The sequence below is a fragment of the Lipomyces arxii genome (genome assembly GCF_038497795.1).
Source record: "Lipomyces arxii strain Phaff 12-163 unplaced genomic scaffold V1512scaffold_14, whole genome shotgun sequence".
NCBI classification, from domain to species: domain Eukaryota; kingdom Fungi; phylum Ascomycota; class Lipomycetes; order Lipomycetales; family Lipomycetaceae; genus Lipomyces; species Lipomyces arxii.
Genome location: NW_027117713.1, coordinates 124486 through 147965, shown reverse-complemented (window position 1 = coordinate 147965; position 23480 = coordinate 124486). Strand labels below are relative to the sequence as shown.

At 44.8% G+C, this 23480-nt stretch overlaps 10 protein-coding genes across 10 annotated transcripts; 5 read left to right on the top strand and 5 right to left on the bottom strand.

The window, feature by feature from the left end:
- Positions 1-49: 49 nt before the first annotated feature.
- On the top strand, positions 50-2036 carry V1512DRAFT_44447 (ribosomal protein S5 domain 2-type protein). The gene is made up of 2 exons (XM_066918385.1): positions 50-1495; positions 1544-2036. Exons 1-2 carry the CDS (start codon positions 259-261, stop codon positions 2008-2010), a joined length of 1704 nt encoding a protein of 567 aa, XP_066770383.1. The 5' UTR covers positions 50-258; the 3' UTR covers positions 2011-2036.
- Positions 2037-2613: 577 nt separating this feature from the next.
- On the top strand, positions 2614-3674 carry V1512DRAFT_248932 (uncharacterized protein; the record flags this gene model as incomplete). The annotated part of the gene is made up of 2 exons (XM_066914588.1): positions 2614-2739; positions 2799-3674. 2 exons carry the CDS (start codon positions 2614-2616, stop codon positions 3672-3674), a joined length of 1002 nt encoding a protein of 333 aa, XP_066770382.1.
- Positions 3675-3858: 184 nt separating this feature from the next.
- V1512DRAFT_265551 (glycosyl hydrolases family 2, TIM barrel domain-containing protein) lies at positions 3859-7400 on the top strand. The gene is made up of 3 exons (XM_066916918.1): positions 3859-4714; positions 4764-6132; positions 6187-7400. The coding sequence occupies exons 1-3, from the start codon at positions 4162-4164 to the stop codon at positions 7340-7342; spliced, it is 3078 nt and encodes a 1025-aa protein (XP_066770381.1). The 5' UTR covers positions 3859-4161; the 3' UTR covers positions 7343-7400.
- V1512DRAFT_265550 (fungal-specific transcription factor domain-containing protein) lies at positions 6973-9659 on the bottom strand. Its single transcript, XM_066916917.1, has 4 exons — positions 9495-9659; positions 9189-9440; positions 9038-9141; positions 6973-8989 (listed from the first exon to the last, which is right to left on the bottom strand). The coding sequence occupies exons 2-4, from the start codon at positions 9243-9245 to the stop codon at positions 7393-7395; spliced, it is 1758 nt and encodes a 585-aa protein (XP_066770380.1). The 5' UTR covers positions 9246-9440; positions 9495-9659; the 3' UTR covers positions 6973-7392.
- A 150-nt stretch (positions 9660-9809) lies between these two features.
- On the bottom strand, positions 9810-11426 carry V1512DRAFT_272034 (general substrate transporter; the record flags this gene model as incomplete). Its single annotated transcript, XM_066917668.1, has 1 exon — positions 9810-11426. One exon carries the CDS (start codon positions 11424-11426, stop codon positions 9810-9812), a length of 1617 nt encoding a protein of 538 aa, XP_066770379.1.
- Positions 11427-14141: 2715 nt separating this feature from the next.
- On the top strand, positions 14142-14984 carry V1512DRAFT_210325 (NAD(P)-binding protein; the record flags this gene model as incomplete). Its single annotated transcript, XM_066913503.1, has 3 exons — positions 14142-14363; positions 14426-14681; positions 14728-14984. The coding sequence occupies 3 exons, from the start codon at positions 14142-14144 to the stop codon at positions 14982-14984; spliced, it is 735 nt and encodes a 244-aa protein (XP_066770378.1).
- Positions 14971-17398, bottom strand: V1512DRAFT_265543 (uncharacterized protein). Its single transcript, XM_066916916.1, has 9 exons — positions 17261-17398; positions 17127-17213; positions 17000-17083; positions 16814-16949; positions 16664-16764; positions 16425-16614; positions 15905-16372; positions 15397-15856; positions 14971-15347 (listed from the first exon to the last, which is right to left on the bottom strand). Exons 1-9 carry the CDS (start codon positions 17318-17320, stop codon positions 15059-15061), a joined length of 1875 nt encoding a protein of 624 aa, XP_066770377.1. The 5' UTR covers positions 17321-17398; the 3' UTR covers positions 14971-15058.
- Positions 17127-18651, top strand: V1512DRAFT_44405 (uncharacterized protein). Its single transcript, XM_066918384.1, has 2 exons — positions 17127-17618; positions 17673-18651. Exons 1-2 carry the CDS (start codon positions 17505-17507, stop codon positions 18612-18614), a joined length of 1056 nt encoding a protein of 351 aa, XP_066770376.1. The 5' UTR covers positions 17127-17504; the 3' UTR covers positions 18615-18651.
- Positions 18580-20936, bottom strand: V1512DRAFT_265537 (uncharacterized protein). Its single transcript, XM_066916915.1, has 5 exons — positions 20461-20936; positions 20378-20411; positions 20045-20329; positions 19529-19997; positions 18580-19483 (listed from the first exon to the last, which is right to left on the bottom strand). Exons 1-5 carry the CDS (start codon positions 20540-20542, stop codon positions 18689-18691), a joined length of 1665 nt encoding a protein of 554 aa, XP_066770375.1. The 5' UTR covers positions 20543-20936; the 3' UTR covers positions 18580-18688.
- A 273-nt stretch (positions 20937-21209) lies between these two features.
- V1512DRAFT_265534 (P-loop containing nucleoside triphosphate hydrolase protein) lies at positions 21210-23386 on the bottom strand. Its single transcript, XM_066916914.1, has 2 exons — positions 23179-23386; positions 21210-23121 (listed from the first exon to the last, which is right to left on the bottom strand). Exons 1-2 carry the CDS (start codon positions 23293-23295, stop codon positions 21292-21294), a joined length of 1947 nt encoding a protein of 648 aa, XP_066770374.1. The 5' UTR covers positions 23296-23386; the 3' UTR covers positions 21210-21291.
- Positions 23387-23480: the final 94 nt, after the last annotated feature.

Here is a 23480-nt window from a genome sequence, read left to right as displayed (position 1 = left end):
GAAGTTCACGGAAACTACCCATATTTGCATTTTTGTAAGCGCACACGCGCTTTGTCCCCCACAAATTAATATGACCCGAACTGAGTCCCGTCATCCCCGGTGAATTCTCTATTAGACACTTTTTTTTGCTCGTGTATACTTCTTTGTTAGCTGTTTCTCAATTCTTTCTCCAAATATGTTCTTTATTGTTCATTATATATAATACTATACTTTATAGCTTATATTATACATAAAGCAATCTCAGCTACTTCAATTTTTATGGCTTCAGCGTCAATGCCGGTGTTAGCTGCACCATCTCCATGGTCGACTCCTCATCCATCTCCACCTCCAACATTTACAACCCCATTACTACCATTTCCACCACCAGAAGATGTTGTGCCGTGTGTCACAAGATTAACGGATATTTACTCACCAGAGGATATAACACATCAGACTGCGCGATGGAATGCTTTGTATGCTCGGTTTCGAGCACTCTATGACAGACCGGTGACTTTTGTCACACGAGCTCCTGGACGTGTTAACATTATTGGAGAACATATTGATTATTCCTGGTTTCCGGTATTACCAATGGCGCTATCTCAAGACGTTCTAGTTGCAGTTTCCGTTGTGCTGCCAAACGATCCGGTAGACGACAGTCGAATAATTCTGTCAAATGTTCAGTCGACTAAATATCCCACTAGAGTCTTCAACACTCAGGACTTTTGTGATCCTTATTTTGACGTACCGCGGAACTTGGACTCCGGATCTGAAATGGACTGGTCGTCTTATGTCTTGGCCGGTTTGAAGGGGGCATTGACATTTGCAAAACTATTGGCTTCTCATAGCAAACCGTTACCTACCATACGTATACTTGTGGATGGTGAAATTCCACCCTGTGCTGGTTTGTCAGCTTCATCCGCACTAGTATGTTCAGTGCTGTTGGCGATTTTGGCTGCGACGACTTCTGGCTCTATAGAAAAGTCACTGCTTGTCAACTCAGCTGTGATTTCAGAACGTGCTTTAGGTGTCAACTCTGGAGGAATGGATCAGGCTGCATCAGTGTTTGGTGTACGTGGCCACACATTACTTGTCGACTTCAGACCACTAGTATCAGCAAAGCCGGTCCGAGTGCTGGACACCGTTCCGCCGCTTTGTTTCATTCTCGCAAACTCACTTGTCGTAACCCCAAGCCGAGCCATCACCGGTCCGGACAGGTATAACGTTCGTGTAGTTGAGGCCGTGTTAGCAGCTGAAGTTCTTGCACGAAAGTACGGAGTTGGACGACTTGAGATTCGTGACGGATTCGGAGGCACACTGAGAGGATTTTATGATAAGGTGTGTGAAAAAGAAGGTTGGGTCATGGGCGACCAAGCAGGAGAAGAACGGGCTGTGCAGGAAGTTTTACGACGTATCAGAGAGACGTTTACAAAAGACAGATATACACTTGAGGAGGTTGCTGAAATGTTAGGACAAACAAAAGAGCATACGATCAAAAAGTACATGACCAGGTTTCCGAGTACGCTTTTGTTTTTTTTGCATTCTTACCAGGCTAACAGTAAAATAGTTCGAGCTCATTATTTGAAGTTGCGGGATAGATCAGTGCATGTTATCGAAGAGTCGTTCAGGGTTAAGTGCTTCTCGGCATTACTTTCGTCGTCAACTAACCACCTGCCGAACCTTGGGCCAGTCGAATCTGAACGCTACTTCCAGGCACTCGGAGATTTAATGAACGCATCACATCAATCTTGTACACAGTTGTTCGAGTGCTCATGTCCCGAAGTCGACGAGTTGACTGCGATTGCGAGACGATACGGCGCGTCGGGAAGCAGAATTACAGGAACAGGTTGGGGCGGATTCACAATCAGTATTGTCCGTGCAGACATGGTCCAGAATGTCATTTCTGGGTTGAAGAGTGATTATTACGGAAGGCGCTTCCCTGGATTGAAAACCGAACAGCTCGAGCGGGCTGTCATTGCAATCGGTCCTGCCAATGGAACTGTGTTAGCCAAAATCGACGCGGCCGATTTGTAAACTTGTAGATTTGATTTAGGAAAATAACGGTGTTTTGCGGTTTCTTTAATATCATCGTTTGAAGGTTGAATAATCAAGACAGTTCCCGTAGTTGTCTGACGGTGTGTCTGGTTGACTTACCATGGTTAGCATCGGTTTAGGGTAAGCCACAAAGGTGGCTGACCCCTGAATTTCAATAACCGCGCTGAACATGACGAATATACGAACATTTATTTGTTTAAATACAATTGTTACGTTGATTGTGCTTGTTCTAAAAACATGCTCAACATTGTTCGAGATCATTTGATAATGTTCTCGCTGTGTTACTATAAAATTATGGTAGGCGGTAACTGACCTTATCTTGACCACTAAAAGCTTAATCTTCTCGGGTTTTACTGAAAACCGCACTTCGGAGCGCCAACGAATGCCCGTAGCTTCCGCCTCCATGGACAATGCACCAAATTACACTTTCTTCTCATGAAAATATCTTTTCATTTCTCTTCTTTTTCTTTAAAAGATTCTGCAGTGCAATTACTCCTTACGTAAGAACCTGTTGCATACTCTGTTTCTAGTTCAGTCCTAATCTTTTATCCAGCTGTCAAATACTATCTATTGATCAACGTCATGCCGACTCAATTTGCCAACCCAACAAAACCGGGCGAGTTCCTGCCTACTCTTCTGGAGTTGATGGACTCTAATCCCGAGAATGTACCAAAGGAAACTGCATGGATTTGGGGCGCGGAAGACGAGGTATGACTGGGTTTTTTTTTTTTGGTACGCATTTTGGGAATTTATCCTGACAATACTAGGTTGGAAGACTAAACTTACTTTCGCCGGAGTTGGTGAAGAAGGTCTCACAAACTGAGGCCAAATTCGGATTAGTTGCCTCGCTCAACTGGGATATCACACTTCCGTTGCACCCACCATTTGCTCGTCCAGCTTTGAAGTATGAGATTCAGGCAAACCCGAACGCTTTGATCCATGACGACACTGTGGTCATGAACACACAATCTGGAAGCCAATTCGACGGATTTAGACATTTCGGACACATCAGCTGCCAGGTCATGTATAACGGGCTGACTCGTGAAGAGATTGTTGGACCAAACGCGACGACCCGGTGCGGTATGCAAGCCTGCTCTAAGCATGGAATCGTTGGTCGCGGTGTGTTACTTGACTTTGCCCGTTGGGCTGAAACTAAAGGCATTGAGTTTGATCCTTTTAAGCGGTACGGTATCACTCTGGAGCAGCTCAAGGAAATTGCTTCGTATCAAGGCGTCGAGTTTCAGTTTGGCGACATTCTGTTGATCAGAACCGGCTGGATGGAGAAGTACAACAAGCTTTTGACCGCTGGAAAGATCAGCGAGCTTGAGCAGACCGGCGCTGCGAGCCCGGAAGCCATCGGTATTGACCAAGGAGACGAAATGAAATTCTGGCTCCATGATCAGTACTTCAGTGTCGTTGGCGGCGACCAGCCTGCGTTCGAAGCCTGGCCTGCACGCACGCCCCAATCTTTACACGAGTATCTGTTGGCATGCTGGGGTGTGCTTATTGGCGAGACTCTTGATTTGGAGCATTTGGCTGAGATTTGCGCAAGCACAGATAAATACTCGTTCTTGTTTATGAGTGCACCATTCAACTCGCCCGGTGGTGTTGCTACTTTTGCCAATGCTCTTTGTGTTGTTTAAACAGATGACAAGTGTTTTGTATATAGAAAAGTATTACATAGTTATTTCAGAAACATAAAGGTTTATTTCACTTTTAAGCATTCAAGAAATGATTTAGGATATTGAGGTTAGGGTCGTGACCACACCGGGGAAGTCGGGAAGCAAGTTTCCTGCCGCCAGAGTAATTTGAGCCGCACACATCAAATTGTGGAGTAGCTTCTTCCACGGTGATGATCGAGACTGTGGCAGTATTTTGAGTGCGGAGGGGTTTGGTTAGTTGTCCACTGTTCAAAGTCAAATAGTGGAACCCCACTTTAAGTTTGATGGGGATTAAGCGCAACCGCTGCTATCGACACCTGGTATTTTCCGGGGAACTCGGACATCACGCATTTGGATTCAGGTTTGAATGACATTGCACTTCCGCTGGCTTTCACAGGATGTAGCGGCATTTACTATATAAAGTACATGCGTCACAGTTAGAATAATTGCTACTTGTCTGAAATTTATAATGATTGACTTGAGTGATATTGAGAATCTCGCGGTCACGCAGCGTAACAGATTACCTACTCGTGCCTACGCGATCCCAGAGACAAATATTTTATTGAACGGTTCATGGAAATTCTACTACGCGTCATCACCAAAAACTGCTCCAAAGCCTGCAGATGTCGCTACTGAGGCGTGGTCAACTATAGAAGTGCCTGGACATTGGCAACTTCAGGGTTACGGACGTCCACAGTACACAAATGTAGTCTTCCCAATTCCGGTTGATCCACCATACGTACCATCTGAGAACCCGACAGGTGTGTACGAGCGTACATTTGAAGTTCCAGCGGAATGGAAGAAAGGATCTGACTTGCGACTGCGGTTTGATGGTGTCGACAGTGCTTACCATGTTACACTGAACGGCGAGTTTGTTGGATTCAGCAAAGGCAGTCGTAACTCGTCGGAATACGACGTTACCAAGAAAATTAACACTGAAGCATCTAATGTGCTGAGAGTGTACGTCTACCAGTGGTCCGATGCTACATACATTGAAGATCAAGATCAGTGGTGGCTATCTGGTACGTTTGGATTTACTTGATATAGTATGCTTTGACTAATTGCTTGAAGGAATTTTCCGAGATGTCACACTTTTGGCATTTGATCCAGCAGGACACATTGAAGATTTCTATGTCGTGACTGAGATTGTCGACAGTAACCGTGTCGATGTTAGCGTCAGCGTTTCTGCTCACGATCTTGCTGAATCTACAACCTTGGAATTGACAATTGAAGACAAAATATCGTCATACAAAACTTCTGCCTTGCTCACTCCTGAACAAACGTCAGCAAAGCTTGCCGTTTCAATCAGTGAACCGCACTTGTGGACGGCTGAGACGCCTTACTTGTACACTCTGATCATAAAACTGGGTGACATTCACACCGTTACGCAGTCTATCGGTCTTAGACAAGTTGCTTTAGTGGATGGTAACATCACAGTAAATGGTAAGATCATCGAGTTCCGTGGTGTCAACAGACACGACCATCATCCGTTGCATGGAAGAGCTGTCCCGTTAGACTTTATCAAGCGTGATTTACTCATCATGAAAAATTACAACATCAACGCTGTTCGTTGCTCACATTACCCCAACATTCCAAAGTTCTACCAGCTTTGCGACGAGATGGGATTCTATGTAATTGACGAGACTGATCTTGAATGCCATGGTTTCTACGATGTAATCGCACGTCCAGAACTGATTCCGGAAGAGATGGCCTACGAAGAACGTAAGAAGCTTGTCTTCTCACGGGCCGCCGAGTTCGCGTCAAACAACCCCGCGTGGGAGGCGGCGTATTTGGATCGTGCAATGCAGTTGGTTCTACGTGATAGAAATTTTCCGTCCATTATCATCTGGTCGTTGGGAAACGAATCGTTTTACGGTCGAAACCATGCAGCAATGTACGAATTCATCAAGCAGCTCGATCCGACGCGTTTGGTCCATTACGAAGGCGACATGAACGCCGAGACGGCTGACATGTTCAGTATGATGTACCCTTCGATTGCTGTTCTTGACGAATTTGCCGAGAAGTATGGTGATGTTTATGAAAAGCCCTTGGTATTGTGCGAATTCGCTCATGCTATGGGTAACGGGCCTGGAATGTTGAAAGATTACATGGACGCATTTCGTCGACATAAGATTCTTCAGGGTGGATTTGTTTGGGAGTGGGCCAACCACGGTTTGAAGAAAGTGGACGAGGACGGATCAGAGTATTACGCATATGGTGGTGACTTCAATGAATATCCTAATGACGGTACATTTGTCATGGATGGATTGCTGTTCTCAAACCACACTCCGGCACCCGGTCTGAATGAACTGAAAAAAGTTTATGAGCCCGTCCTGACTGACATCGTTGATGGCAAGCTGAAGATCACCAACATGTTTGACTTTGTGACGTTGGACCACCTGACTCCCACGTGGACTGTTGCTCGATTTACCAATGACATGTATGTTGGATTCAAATTTTGGTTTTTTTGCTAGTACACTGACTCAGTTTGTAGAAACTCTCATGGTGAAGTTTTGGCTACTGGTAAGCTAACCGTTCCTAGCATTGCTCCTGGAACTAGCGCTCTTGTTGATTTACCATCAGTGAAATTTGACAAGGGACCTGGTGAGGTTTGGCTTACTCTGTCGTTCACTGAGACCAATGACACAGAATGGTGTCCGGCTGGACAGGAGACTGCATGGGCACAATTTCAACTTGAACAAACCGACGTTGTCGAAGAGCCTGTTGTTGAATCTTACATGTCTTCGTCAACCTTGACTGAATCTCCGGAAATGATTACACTTACTGGACCCGATTTCAAGTTTGAATTCAATGCGCATACTGGTCGCATTGATTCTTGGGTGGTCTCAGGCAAGCCGGTGCTTACATCTCAAAGCAACCTGCTTACATTCTGGCGTGTGCCAATCTCAAACGACAATGCGTCAGACAAGGCCAAATGGCAAGCGTTTGGTTTAGATCATATGCAGTCTAGCGTCAGAAGCGTCACAACATCGACCGAGTCAGGCGCCTTGGAAATCACAACGACTAGTTTTCTTGCGCCGCCAATTTTGGCCTGGAAGTTTATTTCCGAAGTGACTTACAGGCTCGTGAATCCAAGCACTCTAGTCATCAAGACTAAGCTTACTCCAAAAGCTCCAGCTGCAAACATGATCCCTGTCGACTTGCCACGAATTGGCTGGGAGTTTTCGGTGTCGGACGCGGTTGTCGGCGACGGTGAGGGGACGTGCAAGTGGTTTGGCCGTGGACCTGGTGAGTCGTACATTGACAAGCGCGAGGCTGCCCGGGTTGGTATCTTTGAGAGCAAGGCCAAGGATCTCGACGTACCGTACGAGGTGCCGCAGGAGAATGGGGGCCGGCTTGATACTAGATGGGTTGCACTATCGAACCGTGACGGATGCGGTCTTGCTGCGTCGGGTGGGCAAAACTTTGAGTTCAGGGTATCGAACAAGATTGCAGGACTAGAGGGTGCTAGGCACCCATGTGACGTAGTGCCAAGCAAAGACTGGATTCTTAGACTGGACTGTGCGCAACATGGTCTTGGTACAAACGCCTGTGGGCCTGGAGTGCTGGATCAGTACCGGTTGAAGATGAAGGAGGACGGTTGGCAGTTTGATTTCGAGCTGCGTGCGTTTTTAAGATGTGTTGTGTAATCATTGTGTATTTGACTGAGATATGCTTTGCTCTTATAATATACAGGCTTTTAATGAATAACGTCTCTCGTAGCTTCAATGATGCTCACACATTGACTCACGCTTGGAGAGATTTCCGGCGCCGTGAGCATCATGTCGTCAATTTTCAACTTCAATTCCCACAAGGCGTTTCGAATCCGGTCGACGCCAATCTTTTCTTGTAGTTTCTGCTTCAGCGACGGGGTCTGCCACGCAATATACAGCACCAACGCCACCCCGGTCATCGACAGTGCGCATATCCAGGTGTCGATCACGACCGTGTGCGTAAATCCACGTAGATTTGTCATATGCAGATATGCCGCGTCAAGACACTGTTCCGCGCTCGCGACCGCGTCGCCGATCCCCGGCGGCTGGATCCCGTGCAGATTCATAGTGACGACATAGTTGAACACAGGACGGTAGATGACGGATTTGGCGGCAAAGTAACGCTGGCGTAGAAATCCTTGGTGATCGTTCTGCGCGGGCTGGGTCGAGAGTTCAAATTGCAAGTATGGCGGGAGCACGTCGCGCCATTCGTCGAGCTGGTGAGCGAGTTCGGCGATCAGGTTCATGTCCGGCACAGACTGCATCCTGGTCACGGACTCTTTAGAGTATAGCAGCTTGTGAATCCGGTTGAGCAAGCGTCTGATGGAAATGCATGCCAACAAGTACAAAGTCGAGAGATCGCTAGTGTCGCGGGTTGAGTGAGTGTCGAATTTAGACGGCAGCGCGATTTGGGACTCCATCTGCGCGCAACCAGATTGAGGAACTTTGTCGAGCTCGACCACGAGATCGCTCTCTAATATAAAGCAACACCAGAATATTCGTCGCAAAGTCTCGTAATCTGTGATTGGCATTGTCGGGTCCGGGTAGTGCAGCATAACGACGCATCTGTGCGCAGTAATGTTTAAAAAGAAATCTGTTTGTAGCGGACGTTGGAGATATGAAAAGTAAATCGCAGTGTAAAATAGACATAACATTGCTGTGATGCTGACTTCGGACACCGCATTGTGAATCATGGAGTATGCTCGTTCGAAACATAGTGTCCCGAGGTCTGACTCGGGGTTACTTCGCCGCCTGGAACCTTGCCTGCTAAATCTGTCTTCAACGTGCATGCATGCTTGTCCTAAAGCAACAACTAGTAAGGCCAAACAGCCGTCTAATGTGAAACTCGCAAGCGAATCCCACAGACCTTGCAATCTGGCTTCGTGCAAAGCCGGATACCAAAAGTTAACATTTTGCCCAAATGAATCCACCGAATTAGACCATGTTTCCAACGATATTGACGGAAAAGCAGTGCTGCTGAAAATCGGCATTGGCGGTCGCTGGCTCTCTAGCTGATATACTGACTTGAACTGCTCCCTAATCGCAGGTACTCCGTCAAAGATCTCCCATGACAAAAACATCTCGGTTGCAGACAAATGTCTGAGCGGTACTATTGCATCCAAGTCATGCGACGCTACAGATGTCATTGACGCAATTGCTGCAGTATGACTTGTCGACCCTGGTGAATCAACATCCTGTACAGGTCGATACGATGTTGCCGCGTCAAGTTTCTGGCTTAACGCAGCAACCTCGGCTTGAAGTTTCAATAAAGTTTCAAGCACAATATCGCCTTTTGGTTTTGGTCTGTTGTCGTCAATTTCATTGCGCTTCAATTACAGAGTAACTACTCACAATGCAGGTGCTTCTCTATATTTACACACCTCCTGACTCTCGACGCAGGATTTACACGGACTACGACCGTCGCACCTGGTTTTTCTAATTCGACATGTCTCGCACTAGACTTGTTTAGTCTTATACATAATACTTCTATGTGCAAACTTACAGCATGTGCAGTCCGGCGTCGTAGTCTTTCATTTGAAGTGGGGGAAATGGCCGACATCCCCAGATTTTGCCTTTTTGCCTTTTTGCCTTTTTGCCTCGGCAACTTTCTCGAAATGTCAAAGAATTAAAGTTCAAAACTATTCTTACATTAATGCAATCAATGACCGTGAATGTATGTTCCAATACTATAAAAACAATGAAACGTGTTCACTTGAAATTTGTTATGATCCGTTCGTATGTAATAGTGGGGTACCTATTATGTAAAAAGTTAAAAACCATCGGTATTTAGCCGTGAATTTGTGCTCACTAAGTTTTGGATGTTGTTTTACGATACGTAGGCGTACAACCCCTCGGTATTTGCTTACAGCCAAATTAAAAACTTACGACGTTAGCACAGTCAGTAAAGAACTAACATTGACTCATCATTTTACTAAAGATATTTCTCCGCGTCTCATGCTGTTTTACCAATGCCTTAATTGCGCTTCAACAAGAAAATCGCCTCACTATCCCGGCTCTTAATTTAGAAGGCCACTACGGATCAAGTACAATATTATAAAATTCATACTATTATTTCAACAACCACTATACAAACAAATAAAAACTATTAGATACAACACTAAACTTAAGCCTGGGACTCAAGATCAACTTCCTCCTTGTGGACGGGAGCCGCCTGCTTCTCAACATGGCCCATATCGGCAGCAAAAGTGTCGTGTGGGACCCACTTGGCCGATGTCCGTGGAGTAGTTTCTTCCAGCATACGGTCAACCTGTTCAAGAGTAAGACCCTTAGTCTCAGAAATAAGAGTATAGGCATAGACGAAGCAGCACGTGCAGAGAGATCCCCAGATGAAGAAGACACGGGCTCCAAGGTTTCCTTTATCGGTACCAACCATGTAAGGTGTGATGACACTGATGATACAGTTCCAAAGCCAGTTAGAAGCAGTAGAAAGAGCAACACCACGAGAACGGATGGGAAGAGGAAAGATCTCGCCAATGATAACCCAGGCACCAGGACCCCAGGTGGATGCGAAGAAGAAGATGTAAATGCAAATGAATGAAATCATGGCCTTGACAGCGTTTTGGTTGTCGCCATCGGTAACACCAATTATAGCAACAATGAACTCACAGACAAGCATACCAAGGGCACCCCAGATCATAAGAGGACGACGACCAAGCTTTTCAATAGCCCAGAAAGAGATGGGAGTAGAGCAAACGTTGACGAGAGTAGTGATGAGAGAAATAAGAAACGGGTTGTGGATTGTTCCCAACTCTTGGAAAAAAGTGGTTCCAAAATAGAAAATGAAGTTGATACCGGTCCACTGCTGCATCATCTGAAGAGAAGTTCCGAGAATGGTACGACGAAGGTTGGACGAAGGGTTACGAAGACCACCCTTGAAGCAAGCAGCCCATGAAGCAAAGTAGCCTCCAGGAGGAGTAAGCAAAAGTTCATATTCGTTGTTGGCAACAATTTCAGCAAGCTCCTCCTTGATGTAACTAGAGTCTGTGGGCTGCCCACGAAGACGACCTAAAACTTCGGCAGCCCTTTCGTGGTTGTCGTGCTTGACAAAGTATCTAGGAGACTCTGGTAACAGGAAAAGACCAAAAGCAAGGATAAGAGCCCAGGCCATCTGCAGAGCAATAGGAATACGGTATGAGCCAGTATCGGTTCTGTTTTGGGTACCATAATCGACGCATGATGCGAGAAGAAGACCAATGGTAACGCAAAACTGGTATCCTGAGACAAGGGCACCACGAACCTTGCGAGGTGAAATTTCAGCCATGTAGAGAATAATGATGGCAGACACAAATCCAACACCAAATCCAGCAATTAAACGGCCAGCGACAAGAAGGCCAAGAGCGGTTGACGCAATCTGAAGGATAACACCAACAATAAAGATTCCACAACCAGCAATGATAGTGATACGACGTCCAAAATAGTCGGCAAGATCACCAGCAATCAGAGCTCCAAAGAAGGTACCGGCCGACAAAATAGATGTGATGAGAGACTTTTTCCATGACGGAATAGTGAAATCAGCTGAAGGAGTAGTAGCCGGGTCCAGGCCAGTGTAGAGAGTGACAAAGTAATTCATTCCCATGACACCAGAGATGTAACCTGAATCATATCCAAAGAAAATACCACCAAAGGCAGCGAAAGCACACATCAAGTATGCCTTCAAGGTAACGGGGGCTTCGATACGGTTCATATCGGCCGTGCCCATAATAACAGCTCCTCCAGGCATTGTGTTTTATTGTAGTTGAGTAGTAGTAGTAGTAGTAGTGATGGAAAAAGTGGAATCCTTATAGACTGGAGAAGTGAATTAAATGTAAGACGAAGGGGAGTAGAATAGTGGGGCAGTCCTGGGATATTTATCCTCATGAGAAGCGAGAGCAGGACCCCAGCTGGACTAAGCGGGGAAAGTAGTGATTGAAGTCAGGTACGTTCTGTCTATTGTGAACAGCTGATATGGTACTACTAATTCGCGGAGATATCTCTAAAATTGAGCATTTGGCGGGGTACCCGCACAAAATGCTATTTGTGTTAGCGTCAACGTTAAATTCAAATCAACGGGGGGCGAGTCGCCTCACTCGACATGGACTAGACTTCAATTTAGATAGCTAGACAAAACTCTACGCCGGTCCCTCTTTGCGCCTCCTCGTGTGACAGTCTATCGTCATCTGGTGTCAATAAGTATAAACGATCAACTGCCAATTTAACAGTGTCTGGTTTACCACACCAAAAGTTCATATATTTTATTTTTAGTGGGCAAACACTCTTAGTTGGACTAAGTTTGATCGACGGCACACGACAATCAAATTCCAAAGAATTAACGTTGTCGGCGACATTATAAAAAGTAGCAAGGGCCAGGGCAAAACAATAAGTCACGCGCGACTACAAAAATGAAACTCAAACTTAAACTTACACTAACCCCAGCTTTGTTCTTTTATCTTTTCCACTATTAAGCCCTCATGTGTCATTTTGTCGACTATTAATAGTTAGTTTCATTCACTATTGTTAACTTTATAATTGCTCAATTAAAACATAGAACGGAATTAAGTCATGCCGAAGGTTGAAACCTAATGTCTCAGAACGGACTCTAAATCCGCGTCATTATGCATACCCAGTTTTAAACTACGGAAAAACTTTAACGCCCAATCGCTTTTTTCACCTGTCCCGCCCGGCGTTGATTCAGTTCGTTGGGCGCCAAGAGTCAGTTTGATTTCGCAATTCTTTCTTCTCCTCTCCCCTCTTCCCTCAGAAAAAAATTGGTTATTAATGTACTTAAATAAATAACGAAAACTGCCATGAGAGTTTACAGTTAAAATAATTAAATTGCTCTTACCTGACAACCAGCAAACCAATTGTTAGCGTTTCTCGCTTAGTTTAAAAGTCAATTAATCGGATCAATTTTATTCCAGCTACATCGAAGTTCGTTCTTGGTGTTTCGTTGGCAAGAGATAATAAATACATTACAAAAAATTAAAGATTTACGTTAGCCTGCTATATATAATACACAGTGTATAAATCAAACAAACTCTGTTCCATTTACTTGTACGATTAAGGACTAGTCTATGTTGTATCGAGCTTAGTCTTTTACACCCCGCACTTTGCCTGTTGCACTTTGTTTGCACTTCGCCTAAACATTCCCGTCATATTGAATGACCTGCATCTCGTGTCGCGAGTACTAGAAAAACGCCTGTATCGTGTTTGCATTATATGAACTGTTAACGCCGATATTGCTGTGACCGCTGTTCGGACACGCCGACTGGTATATACCGTTTTCGGAATAACTTTTGCCCTGTCGACATATATATACTACATAAATTAAACTGTTCTTAGTTGTAACATGCGATTTCTAACGCATGACCAAATGTAAGGGCATGATCATTCTTATTTCATAGCAGTTAGTCGATTCTACTAAGTACCAGCTCTACAAAGTCAATAGAGTGGTCAATTAACAGAACACCGAATCGTCTAATAACAAATACAATAAGTAGCCTGACTCATCTCTCCCCTCAAATAAGTTCTACGATAAAATTAAGCAGATATCACCGTCTCGGTTACACAACTGATTCTAATTCGTTTAATTAACTTGTCGGTTACTCCCGGCCAATCGTAAAATAAACCGAAAAACGAAAAGTCTGAACAAGTGGGGATCATTTATTTTCCCAGCCTCGTTCAAGTACAATGATTTAAACTTTGCTGTTTATAAGATTAGTTGTGTCGAGTCGCGTTCGAATGCGGAGCACGCACCTTTTTGCTAAGAGGGTCAGGATTTACCATTTATCCGGTTAGTGAGTCGAGCATAAGAAAACTTATTTTTCCGTCATTTCGACTTCACGACCGTCTTTCTAAGCTGCGTGCGTCCATTCAAATACAGACACCTCGAGTCATTAGCGTTTTCTGTTGTTGGTATTTCAAGTAGTTACATGAAAAGTCATGTTTCGAGAATAGCCATATGCGTTACGACTACGGTCCACTATTGGACTACAGGATCGTACCGGCAGCAAAAGTTTTGCCAATATCTTAATTGTACCCCTCTACTCCTAGAATGTAATTCATTTAAATCTGCAATTCATTTTAAATAAATTTAATTATTCGTTGAACTTCTACAAAACAACATCTCTGTTCATTTCGTTGCACCGACCTCTCCACCCTAACCTTGCAGTTTAGACAGAAACGCGATTAAACCAGAGATCTACACAACACTGCGAATATATCAGTACACAAATCGTGGGGAACGCGTTCCCGAAATCAATATACGCTGTTTTTGGGAGAGAGATCGGCCGTTTGAAACAAATTACGCACTATTAAACCAAATAGTCTTTGATGTATGATCTTGCTTAACCAAACACGTTTGTGTGGATTGATTTTTCCCCTGCCAACTTTGGCAGTCAATGTTGTATATGCGAGTAAAAGACATCTTTCGACTGCGTCTTCGCTGCCAATGGCAGGCATGACCTGTTTAGTAACTGGCGGATCACGCGGTATAGGACACGCTATTGCATTTAAACTCGCGGCCGAAGGCGCGTCTTGCATTGTCTTGAGCCGCAATCTTGAAGCTGCACGCGTTGCGATTGCGAAATTGGACTGCGCGAACGGACAGACCCATGTTGCTGCAGAATTTGACGTCGCGGCTGCCCGGCGACCGTGGACAGCTGAAGACATTGGCGGGCTAGTATGTACTTCCCCACGGCCTGCTTATCGCGAGCAATTAGATTTCGCTAACATTATGTATAGCCTTTACAGTCAGTCGATGTAGTAATTAACGCTGCTGGTCTTGCCCAAAACAAGTTATTATTTGTCTCATCTCCTGATGAGATCGAAGACATCGTTGCGACAAATCTCATGGGCACAATCTATTCTTGCCGCTCGTTTTCTCGGTCAATGATGCGACGCAAGGAAGGGGGCTGCATAGTTAATATATCATCTGTACTTGCCAACCGGGCTGCAAGGGGATCGTCTGTATATGCTGCATGTAAAGCTGGAGTAGAAGGTAAGATTTACGAACTGTTACGGTCTACGATTTATTGATCAACTAGGTCTAACAAAAGCTCTCGCTACCGAACTAGGAGCTAAAAACGTCCGTGTGAACGCCATTAGACCTGGCTTCATACAGACTGGCATGTTGGATAGTCATGTCTCCTCAGATGCCCAACACGCATTTCTATCTAGCATACCTTCATCGCGTGCGGGAACTGTGGATGAAGTTGCTGACGCAGCCCTTTTCCTGGTCAAGAATAAGTACTGCAATGGAACAATTTTGACAGTAGACGGCGGATTCAGCTCCACGCTCTAAAAGTATAAGAGCAGTTTTGTACATTGAACTCTGTAAATACTATACATCACTAGCATCATCTGATACCGTACAATCTAATCGATTTCTATCGTCTCATCGTCATCTAGCAAAATCACATCGTGACCGTTTTGCTCGCCTACCCTGGTTCGTTTCGCGTCAACCTCTGAAATTTCTTCAATCTCGTCGTCCTCTGCTTTTCGCTTTCGGCCATTTACTGCACTCGTATCAACTGGAGGCGGTGGAGCGATCGTAATGGGCTCTTCGTCGTCATCGTCAACTGCTTCTTCTTCGACCTTGACTGGTCGTCGCGGCACATCTAGAACGCTTGCTAGTTCAAATAACAAGGACTTGTCTTCAAACTTGCTAGTACCAATGTTAGAATCAGCGTTAAATTCATAAAGCCCTTACTCACGTTTCGCTGATCAAAAACTCCAAATTCACCCGTGGCGTAGAATCCTCAAGTTCCTCGTCATCAATCACCGTCACGAAACTCTGATCTGCAATACCAAGATCTGCAAGGGTCTTGTCGACATTGTCGTCAAAATCGGCATCATACAGCAAGTTTGAAGTCACAACACTGAGTTCTTCTGAGTACCCAAACTTGGCCTTTACAACATCCTCCACCAACTGGCCAAGTGTCAATTTAGATAAATCGACCTTAAGTTCGGTACGCGCAATGCTGCAAACACTGCACTCAGGATTCGGTGGTTGCAATGATTCCGTGCTGAATATTCTTTCAGGCTGACGGGACAGGAAGACGGCTTTGGCATGTTCGAGATCGTTGTTTAGCACTTTGAAGCTCTGCAGAACGCACACGCCCGCAATGATTGCGTTTGTAGTCGCAATCGCTGGAATAATGTTGCCTGCCATTTCTATACTTCTGTTAAACAATATTCTTCACGCTGAAACATGAAGCATACGCTTAATGTCAAATTTCGATTTCTGCTCAATGCCAAAAATATAAGATCTTAAATTAGCAGCCGCTGCTACAAAGTCAAGTGTGTCATCGTCGTCTTTATCGAAAGTTAATATAGGCGCTGGCCCGTCCGGTTTGGCAGACTGCTGTGCCTCAGTCAGCCGCTTGCTTAATCGCTCTACACTGTCAGAAAATATAATGAAATCCTCGGCGAGTGACCAAACAGGCTGATCATTCGCGGCTACTTGTGACGGCGTCTCAAGAACCTCGTCTGCTTTCTGCTTGACGTCATCAAACATAAGTGGTATCGGCTTCTTTCTGTGCTTCCATGCTTCCTCCATTGAAAGTAACCGGTCAATGTCAATTTTGAACACTTTTTCAAACACCAATTTGACAAACTCGGGCGTTCCAAACGCGTCCTTGACCGTTTTCAGCTCAGCGACCTCGCGACGAAGATTTTCAATTTCAGATGCTTTTGTTCCAATCAGCCAGGGCAAAATTGCTCTGAAAATATTTAAACAAACCATTTTCGGCATTAACTGAATTGTCCAGTTCCGGACTGTCGTCTTCATCAATTCCAAAAATCTGGCTAAATAAATAGCTCTTAGCCCAGACGATGCAATGAATCGGCTGACTTGGCGTTGTGCGAATTGTGCAAACCGGGAAACTCTTTGGAATCTCCTTCGGATTACAGTCGTAGCATTCTGTTCGGCCCTAATTTCCATATCAGTCTTATTCCCGTACCTATTTACATGCTGCACACATTAACAATAACTTGGACCTGTCCGTTGAATCCTGTTGTACCGCTCTCGATGAGTGGAACTTCAGCAGTCAAACACATCTTGTTCACGTATCTTCTCGCATCTGTCGCGATGTTAGTATCAAACGCAACTTGATCATTGCGACATTGTACCAAGATTATCCAACGCATTGAAGACTAAATCAAAGCTTTTAAACCAGCCTATGCTAAACTGCGGATCCTTGATGTTGGCATGATAGGCGATTAGCTTGACGTTTGGATTGAATTTGGATGCCGTGTCTTTTGAAACCTTGAAAATTAAATCTTCCAAATAATCGTTTTCTCGTTAAAATCGCTTACAAGAGCTTTCGACTTTTTGATGTGTTCATGACCGAACAGAAATTGACGATTTAAGTTACTGAGATCAATTGTATCCAGATCAACCTAAAATGTTTAGAACACATCCCTACATCTAAATGCTTCTTACAATATGAACCTCTCCAAACCCAGAAAGGGTCAAATTCTTGAGTAGTTCACAGCCGATTCCACCGGCTCCAACCATCAAAACGCGTGCCTGGTCGTCAAATCAGATTTCACAACTTCTCTCACTGGATCACTTACTTTTGCAATCGCGTTATATAAGTCACCAAGTGACTCTTTAACGTGTGTATCTCTACTCATCCTTCTACTTTTCCAATCGACCTTCACGTGCGCTGGGACCGATTTGTAAAAATGAAGCGCGTAAATAGTTTCGTGCTGAGACATACGCGCGCCAAACGTGGAGAATCAGATCGCAACAATAGAAAAATTAAGGTTTAAAGATTATTTTTTTACCAGACAGTTTAAATCTATCATTGAACAAAACATGGTTAATGTTGAAACGCTATCGACGGGCGTAATTGAATCTTCAAAGTTTATTGCTGAACATGCAAAAGACGTAAAGGTTAGCCAGACCGCTTGCAAGCAGGTTGCCGAATCAGTAAGTTCACCAGGCAGAAGAAGCAGAGTTAAGCTGTCAACTGACTGTAAATAGATTTATCATGCAATGAAAGAAAGGTCATATTCGACTGAAAGCTGGTCACAAAACACATTAAACCCCAAGACCAAGGATATTGCAACAGTTGATTGGATTTTTGTTGTTGACTTGCTTAATTTCAGCTTCTGGTCCAGTATCGACGTGAAAGACACAGGCAGAAGTGACACGAACCGGTTCACAGTCAACTATGATGGTCAAAGCTATACAGGTTATTGGAGTTTATGTGCTGCAATTAATCGTGCGCTTGATGACGGTATCCCGATCACTACTCCCTCGTTCTGGAAAGATGAAGAAGAGTGCTCGAATGAACTAATAGCTCAGGTATTCCACAGTGACACGTTAGAGCAAATTCCAATGTTGCAAGAACGAATTGACTGTTTACGTGAAGCAGGGACGGTACTAACGTCTAAGTATGGCGGTAGCTTTGCAAACATGATTGCACAAGCTGATGGATCGGCGGTCAAGCTCGTGAAATTGGTTGTCGACAACTTCAAGTGTTTCAGAGACGAGTCAGTTTTTGAAGGCCGATTGGTTCAAATTTACAAACGTGCACAAATTTTAGTGTCCGATATCTGGGCTTGCTTCAATGGCAAGTCGTATGGCCGGTTTGATGACATTGACAGCATTTCCATGTTTGCCGACTATCGGGTCCCTCAGATCTTACATAATCTTAGCTGCTTGGAATACTCGCCTGCGCTATCTACACATATAAGAAATTTGCTTCCGATTGGTCATGGGGAACCTGCAGAAGTGGAGCTGCGTGGCTGCAGCATCTGGGCGGTGGAGCTCATCAAGGAGGAGATTTTGAAGAGCTACCCCGACGCCAAAATAAACTCTATATTGCTTGATTTTTACTTGTGGGACAAAGCCAAGGAAGTACAGAAGTATATCACGGAATCAGAAATTCCATGTCACAGAACTAGAAGTATTTATTATTGAATGAATCATACAATCGATTCGAACTCCGTCACTTCACATTTACGCAAATTTTTGCGTGAGCCTTCAGTATCAGATTAAAGTTCGTGCCTGAGCTTCTTTATTCCTTCAGCAACCTGCTGCTGCACCTTCTCTGAGGCCCGCTTGGTTCCACTAGCCGCGCTCCACAAGCCTGATTTGAACTTCTCATAAGTGTCGTGCCAACCCTCCGGGTTGGCTCCATGACGGAATAAATATGTGTTTCGACGAGCCATCGCAATCAATTCATTTCTGGTGGTACCTTGGTATGTGGATACACCGTATGAGTCAAGGTACGCCTTCAGATCACTATCACTCCAGGTATCGAAAGCAGTGTCTTTACCAGCGCTGTACCAATCTTGAAGCTTGGTAACTGCAGCATTATATTTGTCACCACCTTCGTTGCGGATCGTATCAAAGTATTCTCCTGCCTTCTTAGCCATATCGTCTCGCGAACCCGTAACAGCTGCACCTGACTCCTTGAGCCAGTTTTGCAAGTCTTCGGTGGACCAAGCTTCAAACGACCACCAGTCATAAGTACCAATCGGCGCATCTCTGTTTTTCCAAACCAAATCTTTCAGTCTTTCTGAAGTACTGTCTTCTGGAGCAATAATGCCGCGCGAACGAAGAAACTCTTGCAATCTGCTGTTGGACCACAGATTTGTGACGTCCTTGAATGTGTCGGAGGTGTACTGAGTCGCGGATTCGGCGGCCGTATTGGCGGCATCTTTGGTATCAGACGCTTTTCCTTTGGCATAGTCATACCAGCCTTGAGCTTCAGAGGCAGCTAAGTCAGCTGACTTTTCCAAGTCTTGCTTGAGATAGTACTTGTTCTTACGCGCAAGAGCCAACAGCTATCAAATGTCAATTAAAGCTTTGTAAATAACCAAAAAGCTTACTTTATCCTTCTTCGTCGGCTGGGGAACAGGAACGCCGTGCTTGTCCAAAAACAACTTTAACTGAGATTCTGACCACGTGTCGAAGACGGTATCTTTCACAGCTCCAGTAGTGTCGAGCATTTCGGCGTTCATTTTCTGAAACACAGCCTGAGCAGAGTTCTTTGCACCAACTGCCTGGTTTGAAGCCTGGTAAGAATATTTCTTGATCAGCGAGATCAATGTGTTGCGGTCGCTGTTTCTAGGAACATCATAGCCATGGCTGGTAAGCCAGTCAGCAAGCTCAGAGTCGGACCAAGCGTTAAACAGCCACGAGCTGGCTTCTTGAGTTTCCGACTTTGCGTTCTTTGCGTTCTTGGCAATATGGTCATAGTTTGCCTTGATCTTTTTGAGCAGAGCATCTCTGGTAGTGGCAGCCGATGCACCGAACTGATGTTCGTCCAAGAATCGTTTCAATGCTGAATCAGACCAGCTGTTCAGTTAGTATCTGACTCACATCATGTCATCAATCAAACGTACGAATCAAAGATCCAGTCTTTGATGTGGGTGTGTGTTTCCTCGGTATCGAATCCACTCTTCTCCCATGCCTCGTGGGCGGTAGTCAAAAGCCAGTTTCTGTTGTCCTTTGCGCTGTCTGCAATGTCGACACCTTTTTGGTTGAGATAGTTAATGATTCTGTCGTCGCTCCAGGTAGCAAACGGCCCTGGGGATGCGGTCACTGCGTTCCAGTTTTTGCGAACGAGACCGAGCAGGTCATCTCGTGATTGCTCGTGAGTGTACTTGATTTTGTTGTCATGAAGCCACCTGTTTAGTCAGTCAAAACTCCTATGCATTGTGACCTAAAAATCATACTGGGTGATTTGCTTAGTATCCCAAGTGTTGTATGCTATTGACGTCATTAGCTCGGTATGATATATGACCCAATCCGTTCTTACCAGGAGCATGTTGATGAAACGGTGTCCATGCCGACACAAAGACCAAGCCGTAAACTATGGCAAAAAGATAAAGCAATTTCATTTTAACTATATTGTGTAGTCTGTAAAAAGGGGTCAAATGGGCAGGATCTACGACTTCTTATACGAAGCCCATTCGGCATCACATTCGTCGGCTTCGATGACGAGCGAGCATGTTGACGTTGCTCTTTGGTATGTCGACGTAATGGAGTATCGTTTAAGGTTACGTGACTGGGCTGTTTACAGGGCCTGAATTTTGGGGTTCATGTTCCGCAAATGTTAATTGATCATCGCATGCAAACGGGAGTGCAGTACCGGTCTTTTAAAGATTTGGAATCCTATACAGTTCCCAAGTCTTTCTTTGGCTCTACTTGGCCAAACTTTGTTAACTTGGCATCCTACGTTTCTGTTTTATATCACAGAAATAACTGAGATTTGATGAGTTTAGTACATCAAATATAATCCTGAGTGACATACTCAACTTTATGTGGGGAAGAGCTTTACCGGGTTGACGTCATGACAAGTATTTACTCAATTTGACAGTTTCTTACGAAAGTTTAACCCTGAAACTTTAATTTTGAAATAGTTGGATCGTCCTGTCCTTCACCTTGACAACCTAAGTCGATCTGCACACGTGTTTTGATATAACTCGGCAAGTTCGTGCTGATTTAAAGTGAGTTTTGCAGAATTGATCTACACTCTTTTGTTTGCATGATACCCAAACAGCAAGCTAATTCGATAACGTTCATTTCAATCATATTTTACACTGTAGTGAACCTGATCAACATAAAATCAGACAACATGCTAAGCCGCTCATAAATTCAAATCATTCAAAAAAGTGCCTGTTTTCTTTCCGTCCACAATTTTTTCATCCAATGCGTTCCCTTCGTCATCTAACTCGGCGTACGCAGGCGCAACCTGTTTATGCCACATGCTGCAATATCTACCTTTAAGTGCTAACAACTCGGCGTGAGACCCTTGCTCGACAACGCGCCCCTCATGAATCACAACAATCTTATCTGCTGCCATAATTGTCGACAGCCGATGCGCTATGACCAGCGTCGTGCGGTCGCTGCTGAGCTTGTGCAGTGCGGCCTGGATGTGACGCTCAGAGTCAATGTCCAGCATCGCTGTCGCCTCGTCGAGTAGCAGTATTGGTGGGTTTTTTAATATGGCCCGTGCGATTGCAATCCGCTGTCTCTCACCCCCGGACAACCGTAAACCATGTTCGCCGACTTTAGTGTCATAGCCGTCTGGAAATCTAAGAATTTTGTCATGAATAGATGCTGCTCTAGCAGCAGCATACACTTCTTCGTCTGTAGCATCGCGTTTTGCATACCTAATATTGAACATAACGGTATCATTGAACAGCACGCATTCCTGCGGCACGACGCCAATTGCATCCGCCAACGACTTCAACGTCACGTCACGTATGTCATTGCCGTCAATAAAGATGCTTCCAACATTCACGTCATAAAACCGAAACAAAAGCCTGAAAATCGTAGACTTGCCCCCGCCACTCTCACCGACAAAAGCAACCGTCGAGCCTGCACGGCAGTCAAGCGTGATATTGCTTAAAGCCCAATGGTCTGCTGAACCGTAACTGAAAGCGACCTTGTCAAATTTAATGCTACCGCCTTTGATCTGTAGCGGTTTCGAATCTTTTCGATCTTGCACGTTTGGAACAAGTTCAAGAACGTCAATCATCCGCTCGGCGCTGATGAGGTTGTCTTGAGTCGACTGCAAAAAGCTTGTCAGCTGATCAAGGGGATGTTGAAGTTGTGCCATATAGGTCAAAATCGAAACAAAACTACCGACTTTGGCTTGCCCGGTCGATACCCTGTACGCCGATATCGCGCAAGACACAAACAGTGCTGCAGTGAAAATGCCGTTTTGCACCAGACCGACCATCCTATTACTGGAGTGATAGTCCAATTCTGAGTTCTGTGTGGCCGCAAGCGCGTTGCTATACCGGCCCATTTCATAGTCTTGTGCATTGAAATACTTTACGGTTTCGTATCCCCCAATCGAATCGGCCTTGATGCCCCATTGAGCAATACTATTCTGAACCAGTAACCGCTTAGTCGCAATTCGACGCTTTGATAATCGAGTACTAACAAGCACATATGTCGCAGCAACACAAACAACCGCTGTAGTGTAATACGCATCAAATGCGATAATGAAGTACCCTAGTGCAAGCGACATGTCGATAATCATCGGGGCCATTTGAAACGTAATCTTCTCGACAAATGACGTTATGGCATGACCCTTGTCTAGCGTCGACATGATCTCGCTGGTCCTCATACTAAGATGATAATCAAGACCTAGACCCAAAACATGTTCGAAACCAAGTACGCAAATAGACCGATAAGCATATTGCGATACATGCATCCACATCCTGCTCTGTAAAAATCCAAGCACAGATCCGCTGCCTTGCAAATACCGTAGCACCAAATATAAACAGATCTGTGGCCACGGCACCACTACCGTACCTATCTCTCCAGACAGCGCATCTGTGACTTTGCCGAGCTGATGAGGTACCAAAATGTTTACTGCGCGTTGTGCTGCTACTATGAGCATGCACAGAACGATCTTGAGTTGCAAACCGCGATCCTTATATGGCCACACATATGGAAAAAATCTCTATATAAACAAGAGTTAATTTTGCAATTACATTTGCTTGCATAGAACACTGCTTACCCAAAAATATTTGGCGTAATCTGACCAAGAGCTTCCTGACTTTTTCTCGTTATCAAGTTTCGTTAAGCGTTGTGCAGTGTCAAAATCTTTCGTAGTAACAAATCCCTTTCTTCCCATTTGAAATACACGTTCAAAACAAAGTGTATCGAAAGACAACACTGTCTAAAGAGACTGGCCGGGAGTGTACGAGAGCAGACGTACTTTAAATACTTCAGTGCATGTGAACGCCACTGTGAGCCGTCCTCGAAGAGGCTCCCTTATGGGAATAGTCGGCAAGTTTTAACTCCGGACTCGCACTGTAG